The 11,457-nt window shown below is 42.4% G+C and overlaps 1 protein-coding gene across 1 annotated transcript; it reads right to left on the bottom strand.

Annotated features, from left to right (window-relative positions):
• Positions 1 to 9,920: 9,920 nt before the first annotated feature.
• LOC122905327 (40S ribosomal protein S24-like) lies at positions 9,921 to 10,316 on the bottom strand. Its single transcript, XM_044246976.1, has one exon. It carries the CDS (start codon positions 10,314 to 10,316, stop codon positions 9,921 to 9,923), a length of 396 nt encoding a protein of 131 aa, XP_044102911.1.
• Between the last annotated feature and the right edge of the window lie 1,141 nt (positions 10,317 to 11,457).

Below are 11,457 nucleotides of genomic sequence, written 5' to 3' on the forward strand. Positions count from 1 at the left end.
GAAGTGCATGAGCTGAGCAGCCTCCGTTCCCTCATTTGTTAAACAGGCATGCGTGGTGAATGGAAAGATGACTCCTCCAGGAGGTCCGCTTCCTAATCCCAGCAACCTGCGAGGATGTGACCGTACATGGCAAACAGGACTTGGCGGTTGTGACTAAGGGTCTTGAGAGGGCAAGATTATCCAGGCGGGTGCAATGTAATTGCTAGGGTCCTTACATAGGAAAGTGAGGGAAGTGCCAGCAGAAGCAGAGGTCAGACGGAGGCAGGACCTGGAGCCAAGGAAAGTGAGTATTCTCTAGAAGCTGGAAAAGGCATGCACACAGTTTCTCCCCTAGAGACTCCAGAAGGAACACAGCCCCTGCAGACCCAATGTAGACATCTGATCTTCAGGATGGTGAGACAATAGAGTTTTGTTGTTTTAAACCACTGAAATTCTAGTTATTTGTTACAATAACAGTAAACTAATACAGTACATTAATACCTTTCTGATAGGGTTGTTAAGGATTAAATGAAAACAGCTGTGTGAAGACCTAGTCCAGGGCCTGGTATATAAAAAGAATGGAATAACTGCTGTTTCCAGTCCATAAAACCTCACCCATAACCCCACTGAGTTCTTCCAGAGCTCCCTGCAAAATGTAAGGGAAAAAGACAGAGTATTTAAGAGCGGAGAGAAGCAGCTAGAATTTATTGAGGTAGGTTGGCTCTTTACGCAATGAGATGCCCACGAGCCTGGGAGGTGGGCTCCCTCAACTCCGAGAGGTTAATTAAACTGCCTGCTATCACACAGCTAGTAAGATATTAAATCCAGGGGCGCTTGGGTGGCTCAGTGGGTTAAAGCCTCTGCCTTTGGCTCAGGTCGTGATCTTAGGGTCTTGGGATCGAGCCCCACATGGAGCCCTGCATCGGGCTCTCTGCTCACAGGAGGGAAGCCGGCTTCCTCCTCTCTTTCTGCCTGCCTCTCTGCCTACTTGAGATCTCTCTCTGTCAAATAAATAAATAAAAATCTTAAAAAAAAAAAAAAAGATGTTAAATCCAGATTCAAGTCCCAGTCTGCCTGAATTAAAAGCCCCTGAATTTTCTAGCATTTTTTTAGACTTTGTAATACCAAAATAAAAAAAAAAAGTGATATTTCTATCTTGAAATACTTGTTTGGGCTAAGAAGACATCTTAATATGGGTTCATTATCAAATAATTATTTACTACTCGTTGTGTGGAATCCTGTCCCAAGTTCATAATACAGTGATATTATCGTGTGATTGCCCACACGTAATATTGCTCCTTTGCTATGTCTGCAAGGCAAACAAGCGTAGTAATGGTCCTAGTAATAATAATTCATTTATTATATTTGCAAAGCACTTTTACAGCTTGAAAAGCACTTTAAAAAATATATGTAGATTCAGGAGTCTCGTGATTCCTAAAAGGCAAGTTTTACTATTTCCTTTTGGAAAGGAAGCGTGACAGGCTGCTTTGCCCAAGGCACATGTCTAAATGACATACTAAAACTATGTCTCCTGTTTGAGAATTTCATGCCATGTCCATTACACTGGTCTTTGGGAGTGTCCTTCCCATCACGGTCTGAAAAGTGATTTGCAGACTACTTCCAACAGCCCGCCTCGGCTGTGGTCAGGCGGCAAGCATGCATTGAGATGATGAGTCCGGAAACAGTGTGCTGAGCTCTGGAGTTATTTTGAGGTCAAAAGCCAGATCTTCTTATGCGGCACATTAAGATTCCACAGAGGGAATTGGAAATTACGTCTGTGGAGGTTGGAGTAAAGTTTTGCTGAAGGTCATTGTATTTTTAGAGCCTGCTTGAAACTCTGTATTCTGTGTAATAAGCTATAAATTCTTCACATAATTATGGTAGGCTCTTATGGTTTATTTTTAGTTGCAATGGTGTAAAAAGAAAATAACCAATATTTCTCTTTGAAGTTACCCTGTGCAAGCATAGTAGTCTCTCTTCTCTCTCCAAGTTTGGGAACCTGATTCATTTGTTTCCAGGAACTTTTCTTTATACAATATAAACTCATTCCCACAGACTTGAGATAATTACACTTTAGACAATTCCCTTCCTTTGTAATTATTTACCAGTTCCCTATCCTTTTCTCAGGACGTACATAATTAGTCAAATAAATACACTTAGTACTTCCCTCATTTTCACATACGTTTACATGCTGTTCTAAAATGCGGAAAAAATTGTTCAGAGGACTCCTAATTTTGCATTCACTTATTTATGATTGGAAGTCTTATTGTATGGTGGTCCCATTGGTGTTTCTTATATGTTTCAATCTTCATTAAAAAACGATTTTTGAGGGGCACCTGGGGGGCTCAGTTGATTAAGCCTCTGACTCCTGATTTCGGCTCAGGTCACGAGCTCAGGGCTGTGAGACTGAGCCCGCCGTCAGGGTCTGTGCTCAGCATGGACTCGGCTTGGGTTCCTCTCTGCTCCACACCCTTTGCACTCTCTCTCTCTCAAATAAATAAAATCTTAAAAAAAGACTTTTGAAATTCAAAATTCGTTAAATGTTGTGTTTGGTTTTATTTTGAAAAATAGACATATTTCCATTCTCCTCCTCCCTTTCTACTTATATGTTGTGCATTCATTACCACAAACCATCTGATTTCTCAGCAATTTAATTTTTAGAAGTTTTGAATCATTAATGATTAAAATGGTAGAATAAGACAGATGACTTTTTACTACCTATATACACATTTTATTTATTTATTTATTTTTTATTTGTTTGTTTATTATATTAGAGACTTATTTATTTATTTGAGGTAGGGGGCAGAAGGAGAGGTTGGAGAGAGAATCCCAAGCAGACTCCACTCTGAGCATACAGCCCTGCGCAGGGCTGGGTCCCATGACCCTGAGATCACGACTTAAGCTGAAACCAAGAGTTGGAGGCTCAACCGACTGGGCCACCCAGGTACACCTACATTTTAGTTAGTCACAGTCATAATATATTATTAGCAAAGCATTTTTTTAAACAAGTTCCTGTATTTCATTCATTCTAAGACGGACTTTTTTTTTCATATTTTACCGTTACTGAAATTGAGACATGTCTTACAATCATGTGGGAAGAAAGCATAGTGTAATTACCAGTGTTTTTTCTATCTTGGCCAAATGATGACGTAATTAAGACTATCTCTTTAATTTGTTAGCATCTTAGATTTGATTAAATACAATATATGCCAACACTATTCTACATGCTTTATAGATTCTCTAATTCAATCTTCCTAAGCAATCCCATGATACAGGCGAATTATTCTCCACATTTCACAGAAGAAGAAAATAGATTAAGGAAGTCCCTCCCCACCCCCGCTTGTGAGTTATAAGCATTATAGTCCGTGGTGTGCTGATAACGACAAGCACTCTCAAGAGGGGGAGGGAAAGCTTTGATTTGTAGCATTTACTAGTTTCCATGGCATTAATATGGTCACCTTCAGGCTATCAAGATGAAGTCCCTGAACATAGAATTAGGAAGATATGGACAAAATTTACCAGCTCTATATCTTGAAGATCACTCACACACCAAATGCTACCATATCCAACTCTTCAGTGGTCATCTCCCCTTGGATGCCCTCCTGGCTCCTCTAGTCCAGTAGATAAATTATACCTTTCTTACTACTGACAATCTCTGTGAGAATCATTGTTGAATGCAGGAGAAGGAGACATAGAATTCTGATAATATGGTAGTCAGAACTGTGAAGGGTGTGAGACTTTCTCCTGCTTACAAGCTAGCAAATTAGCCCGCCAGAGTTTTGTGGATGTTGTTACAATATTCCTGGATCAGAGACCCAGGGCTTTATTATTCATAGGGAAACAGTCTGAGTCCTGACTCCCACGGGGTGATGTAGAGTCCCGCATGTACAATGGGTGGCATTTCAGGAGAAGGAACCTGAGTCGGGGCACCCAAACCTTATACAGGCAGTAACCTTGTCTGACTTTTGCCTTCAAGGAAACACTATCCATCTTACAAGGCTGTAAGCAAACCTGCCCTTTGCTTCAAAGGAAAAACTCTCTGTCTTCCAAGACTTCTCACTATATAATCATCTTTGACAGGACGGCGTGGGACGAGATGTGTAGAAACATGAGAGACTCACGAAGAAGTTTCCAATGAGTATGCCACTCAGTTGGCCACTCTGATTAATCTCACTTACAGAGGTGAGGGCTGAAGCCATCCGTTTTTATTTTTTTGAAGATTTTATTTATTTATTTATTTATTTATTTATTTAAGAGAGTGAGCACAAGCAGGGGGAGGAGCAGAAGGAGAGGGAGAAGGAAGTAGTAGACTCCCCGCTAAGCATGGAGTCTGACCCCAAGCCTGACCCTGTGCCTGACATAGAGCCTAAGCTGGGGCTTGATCTCTTGACCCTGAGATCATGGCCTGAGCCAAAATCAAGGGTCGGATGCCTAACCCAGGCACCGCAATGAAGATTTTATTTTTAAGTAATCTCCGCACCCATCATGGGGCTTGAACTTGTAACCTTGAGAACAAGAGTCGCACATTCTACTGACTGAACCAGCCAGGCACCCTCTGAATCCATTTAATCTGTCTCACACAACATTTAATTAAGGCTACGAGCCACAGCATTCCAGCTGCAGCAGAATGGGGCCAACCTGCAGTGTCGACCTCAATCATACCCCTAGGATCCTGGAAACAACTAGCTGAACACATTCCAAGAGCCATCAGGGTGTATCTTACATAGCTTTATGGCTTTCTTCTTTAGTTTCTGTATTGATTTTTCCACTTGGCCCGAAGTATTAATACAGGTGCAGTATTAGACATCATGCAGGCTCTGCCTTGATCTGCAAAGAAGACATCTAGGGCAAGACATCCTTGACAACCCTGGCCAAGGAATTGAAGATAAGCTGAATGCTGTCGGGAGCCACGGTGTGTCAGAGATCACCTCAGCTGAGTCAAGGACAAATTTTGAATCACTTTTTCTAACTGGATGACTTCCATCACAGGGACCGCATCAGTAATAAGCCTGTTAACCCTCTGGAAATTTTCCTGAAGTTATAAAGTCTCAGTTTGGAGAGATCTCTGCTGTTGTCTGAGGGTTACATGATCTACTTGTGGTGTTTCCTTAAATACTTAAAGGTCTCAGGGTGCCTGGTTGGCTCAGTGGGTTAAGCCTCTGCCTTCGGCTCAGGTCATGATCTCAGGGTCCTGGGATTGAGCCCCGCATCGGGCTCTCTGCTCCGCAGGGAGCCTGCTTTTTCCCTTCTCTCTCTGCTTGCCTCTCTGCCTACTTGTGATCTCTCTCTGTGAAATAAATAAATAAAATCTTAAAAAAAAATACTTAAAGGTCTCTTATGGTTAATGGGCAAGTCAACACGGTTTTTGGAGAGAGGCAAGTTAACTCCTAGCTTCCATATAGGAATCACAGTCCCAGGGGTGCACGGTGTGTTCCTGGAAAGAAAGTGCTGTTTATAATTTTTTTGTACTCTAATTTTTAATAAAGATTTTATTCATTCATTTGAGAGAGAGCAAGTGTGCATGAGAGAGAGCATGGGAGGTGTAGGGGCAGAGGGAGAGGGAGAAGCAGATTCCCTGCACAGTGGGGAGCTCCATGCAGGACTTGTTCCCAGGACCCTGAGATCATGACCTGAGCCGAAGTCAGACGCTTAACCGACTGAGGCACCCAGGCATCCTAAAAGTGTTGTGTATAATTGTCGAGACCCGTAAGTGAGACCGACACCAGTCAGGGAACATGGGCTGACAGGCCAGCCGGTGCAGCCCCCCAGCTGACTGATGGGCTTCAGGGTTCCCAGTTCAGTTCTGTCTAGGTGTTATTTTTGGAGGGACTGACTAAGAGCGGTCTGTCCAGCCTACTCAGTTTTCATCCGACCAGTCGACTGGTACTCTTCTGCCCCACTGATGACGGAGTGATGCCTATAGAAGTGGGAGTGAAGAAGACAGCCAGAGGTGTTGACAGGGCTTTCTTGCCTGGGAGGTATAGAAACTGAAGCCATCTGCTGCCGTTTCCAATAGACTTCTTGATTGGATTAAAGGCAGTGGCACCCTAATGGTTAGAGCCCGAACAGTGGGGGGAGGATGTTAGACTCAACAATTAAACCTAAGACACCTGCAGAAGTTTGGGAGTGGACTTGTGAGGAAGGCTCCAGGTGCAGTTCTAAAACATAAAAACCATTAATGTCCTTCCTCTCCTATGCCCCTTGGATCTTAAATGTTTCCTCCACTGCCAAAAAAGCGATATGCTCCATTCTTTATTTTTATTTATTTATTAAATATTTTATTTATTTAATTGACAGACAAAGATCACAAGTAGGCAGAGAGGCAGGCAGTGGGAGCGTGGGGGAAGCAGGCTCCCAGCTGAGCAGAGAGCCTGAGGTGGGGCTTGATCCCAGGACCCCGAGATCATGACCTGAGCCGAAGGCAGAGGCTCAACCAATGAGCCACCCAGGTGCCTCTATGTGCTCCATTTTAGTAGCTACAAATTTGCTTTATGAATCATCCTCTACCTGTATTTACACCTCTCATGCAGAAGGGGCAGATGCAAGAAGGGCAAGAGTATTTTGTTTTAGGTTCACAGCAAAATTGAGAATAAGGTACAGAGATTTCCCATAGATCTGTTACCCTACACATGCACAGACTTCCTATTATAAGTAAATTTTGCAAACTGTACGGAGACCCATTGCCTTCCTACTCTGGGCCACATGTCTAATGTAGGAGACGTGATGAGCAGTGTACTCAAACAAGTGGTCATTAGCCTTATGATCTAAGTCATGTTAATCCAAAGAGATAGCTACCACTTTACACACTTTTGTGTGTGTGTAAAGTCAAGATATTACTAAGGCCAGGCTGGCTGCATTCTGAATACCCCATTTGCATTTCATCTGTGAGGCTCGTTGGGTCCTTCCTACATTGTTAGTCATTGATCCACGTTGACCCTCCTCAAACTGAGAGATATCAGGGGAAGAGTCCCAAGGCCTCGATAGGTCAGGCATTCAGTTTCTATAGGAGCCAAATAATTGTTTCTGTTGCTTCTAGTCAGAGGGGCAACAATTAGACCAAAGGTGTATCTTTACAAAGAGGCTGTCTCCCTTTGTCAAAGGCTGTCATTGGTGAAATCATCAGAAGGATGTACCACAGAAGGTTGTTACTAGGGTTGTGGGGTTCCAAGGGAACTAGTATGTCTAGCTTTTCTCTACCAAGATAATCCCCTCTGAACTTCATGATCATTCATAGTACAAGCATGTGATATATCCTTACAGATTACACAGCGTCACTGGAAAACACGACAATACATTGAAAAGCCCAAAGGGTCCTAACCAGAAGAACACATTAGCTTCTTTTCCCTACTTTGAACCATGCCCAAAGCTCATTCACTTAATCAGGACTCAATTATGCCCCAAATCTACTTTATTCCTATTATTGGCAGTTATGTGAACCAGTAATTATCTTTTTTAGTTAAGATACCTCGAGTTGGGTTTCTTTCTTTCTTTCTTTCTTTTTTTTTTTTAAGATGTATTTATTTATTCTAGAGAGAAAGAGAAAGGAAAAAGGGGGAGAGGAAGGGGGAAAGAAACCCAAGCAGACCCCCTCTCTGAGCAGGGAGCCTGACACAGGGCTCCCTCTCACAACCCTGAGATCACAATCTGAGCCAAAATCAAAAGCTGGAAGCCCAGCTGACTGCGTCACCCAGGCACCCCTTGAGTTGGGCTTCTGTCACTTGCAATTAGAAGAGAAGTGATGAATACAGCAGAAACCTACAAGATATGCTACGAGGTATGGTTTAAATGTTGAAAGCTACGTGCAGTCATACAAGTGAAAGATTTTCATCCCACGATTGATATGGTCAGTATATTCGGCTTTCTCTGATTGGTACTACTTTGGAAACAAGGACAAAAAAGAAAATAGGAAAGCTGGCAGTCATTAACCAAATCCTGACTGTTCTTGTGTTATTTGCTGTAGAGGTTATGATTTAGCTTCCTGAACTGGTTGTGGTTCAGAGTTCTATTATCATATATAATCTGACCATTATCCATTTCTATAGTCAGTCTCTCAGGCCCCTCTTTTGGTTATTCTCTCACGTTTGAGAAGTTAACCAACACAGGGAATGCTTGAGATCCAGATTTTCACCCCATCTCCAGGAGTGAGTTGTCCAGTCATGTCCATACTCAAGTGTATTGAGAGAACATCTGGCACGAGAGTGACTGAGAAGATGATTTAAAACATGAGAAAATTTGGTGGATTAATATCACGAGCACTCTGACAAAAACAGGAACAGTTATCGCCACTTGTAAGATGCTTCAAAACCAGCAACCCCCATTGGTCAACCCAGGAGAAGAGAACAAATCTCATAGGTCTTGAGGATTAATCTTAGAAAGCCAAGTAGCTTTATTCCTTCGCAGGATGCATGGTCTATTTATCTTGCCTGTTTTATTGACCCAAGTGCAGCAAGAAGTATTAATGATAATACAAATGGCCCCAGGCCTACTCAACAGGGAATCTAGTTATGCTATAGTCTCTCTCCACTTGTGCCAAAGAGTTGTGACTGATCCGTATTGCATCAAGGGGAGAGGTGGTATTATTATTTTTTTTAAATTATTACTTATTTATTTATTTTCAGAAAAACAGTATTCATTATTTTTTCACCACACCCAGTGCTCCATGCAAGCCGTGCCCTCTATAATACCCACCACCTGGTACCCCAACCTCCCACCCCCCCCGCCACTTCAAACCCTGAGAGACTATGGACTCTGAAAAACAATCTGAGGGGTTTGAAGTGGTGAGAGGTGGTATTATTAATAACTTTTGTCAGAGTTGGTGATATGCTTCTTACCGTCTTTTTTATTTGTACAATTCCCACCATTGGAAACATGGCACTCATTGTATGTAGAAGGAACGAGTCTTCAGTAAATGAAGGCAAGTCTTCGTTGTCCCCTCATCTCCTTAGAAGTCAAAAATCATCCTTATTCCTTTTACTTTAAAAATGACCCAATTTTTTTTTTCATCTCTGGAAATTGCCAGATCTTTGTCTTCAGTGTTCTGTATTTCATAAATACATGTCATGTACTGGGCCCTCAGTGAGCCCTTCAAATCAGAAAATCATGGCCTTCTGCTTGGAGAAATTCCTATTTTCCTGGTGATTTCCTTCTATTTCCTCCAACTCTCTTCTGAGCTCCTTTTTTTTTTTTAAATGCTGGATTGCTGGAATCTGACTTTCAATCTTCTTATATTTTCTCTGCTATTTTCCAGTTGTTTGTTTTTTGTTCTACTTTCTAGGAAATTCACTTGACTTTCTATTCCATGGAGTGACTTAACACAAATGTATCAACATACATTGATGAGGGTAAGAAAGGCTAACATGAGTCTTACCGAGCCCAAGTCAAGATATGGAGGGTTACGTTCCTTTCTGGAGGGCTACGTTCCTTTCTGGAGGCTCTTGGGAAGAATCTTTCTTTGCTTATTCAGGTTGTTGGCAGAACTCAGTTTCATGAGATCGTAGAACTGAGGTCTGCATTTTCTGGATGCTTGTCAGTTAAGGACTTTTCCAGATTCTAGATGCTACCCATATTTCTTGGTTCATGGCCTCTTTCCTTCATCTTCAAAGCCAGCAACAATGAATGGAGTCTTTGCCATGCTTCTAATCTCTCCTGCCTTTCCTTCTATTGTGGAATCTCTTGGTCTCCTGCCGGAAAATTTCCCAGCTTCTAGGGGTTCGTGGAACTAGCTTGGCCCCACCTAATAATCCAGGATAATCTCCCCATCTCAAAGTCCCTAATCTTAATCCCTAGATTTTGTCTAGGTTTAGGATGTATACATCTTTGAGAACCCCAGGTCTAGCACAGGATTTTTAATGTCCACTATAATATATTTAATTTCCAAGAACTCTTTGTTCTTTTTTTAAAGGATTATTTATTTATTTAATGTTTTTAGTTTATTAACCCTCTCACGAAAAGTCTGCACAAGCACCGCAGATAAAGTCACTCCTTCTGTTGTTCAATTTCAGCTCTTTTCTCAGCACTTTTTGCCAGTGCCGACATTGGCTTTTGCAGTCCCCCTGACTTTCTTCCTTCTGTTTCTGTGTTCCTTTTGCTGTTTTCTTGACATCTTTTTCTCTCATACAGGCCATGTCTTGAGAGTCACTTTTGGGTTCATTTTTCTTTGCATAATCCAAGGACTCATCAATCATGCCAAAACCAGTTGTCCTTCCACCATCAAAATGGACTCTGAATCCAAATATGAATATGACATCTGTCATGGCCCTGTACATTTTGGCTAGTTTTTCCCAAATTTCTGTCTTAGGTATTGTTGCCTTCTCAGGGTGAAGGACATCAATGACCATCTGCTTCTGCTGAAGTAGTCAGCTGGTCATGACTTCCTGGTCTGGATAGTTCCTGTGTTATTCATGATGGTGGCTGAGGTTCAAGCAGGCAGGGAAGGAAAGGGCAGAATTTTTTTTTTTTTTTTAAGATTTTATTTATCCATTTGACACAGAGAGAGAGACCACAAGTTGGCAGAGAGCCAGACAGAGAGAGAGGGGAAAGCAGGCTCCCCGCAGAGCAGAGAGCCCAATGTGGGGCTTGATCCCAGGACCCCGAGACCATGACCTGAGCCAAAGGCAGAGGCTCAACCCACTGAGCCACCTAGGTACCCCAGGAAAGGGCGGGATTTTATTTATTTATTTGAGAGAGGGAGAGAGAGATAGCTAGAGAGAGCATGAATGAGGGGGGAGAGGAAAAGCAGGCTCCCCACTGAGCAGGGAGCCTGACCTGGGACTCGATTCCAGGACTCTGAGATCATGACCCTAGCTGAAAGCAGAAGTTTAACCAACTGAGACACCCAGGTGCCCCAACCTAATTCCTTTTTAGGTAGACTTTCAACCAATCTTCCCAGTTTGAACCCCACTTTCTGTAACCACAGGTATCTGGTGCCAAGTCCTGAGGTTTTTGGAAGTTCTGTAGTAGAATTAGGTTCTTCTTGGCTTTCCCCACTGCTAGCTTAGCAAACAGCTTTCTCAGATCTGTGAGATTCATTATTATCTTGCTGTAGCCTCTTGAATCCTCTTTGTCCTTGTGGACTTATCCCTTTATTGTAATTTTAGTAGCATGGGGAGGAACTAAGAATGAATGAATGTTCATTCAGACCACTGAATTATGACTTTAAAAGGGCAAACTTTATGGTAGATGAATTATATCTCCATAAGATAAAATTTTAAAGTGAACGAATGTGGGCAATGTGCCATCTTTCTCCCAATGCATGCCTCCTAATTTTAGAGGTGTGACTAGTGAGCCCGAGGAGTCCAGAATGGGGATGGTTTTAAGTGATTACTTTTTTTTTTTTAATTTATTTATTTTATTTGACAGAGAGATCACAAGTAGGCAGAGAGGCAGGCAGAGACAGAGGGGGAAGCAGGCTCCCTGCTGAGCAGAGAGCCCGATGCGGGACTGGATCCCAGGACTCTGATACCATGACCTGAGCAGAAG

The sequence above is a fragment of the Neovison vison genome, chromosome 4 (assembly GCF_020171115.1).
Source record: "Neovison vison isolate M4711 chromosome 4, ASM_NN_V1, whole genome shotgun sequence".
Classification (NCBI taxonomy): domain Eukaryota; kingdom Metazoa; phylum Chordata; class Mammalia; order Carnivora; family Mustelidae; genus Neogale; species Neogale vison.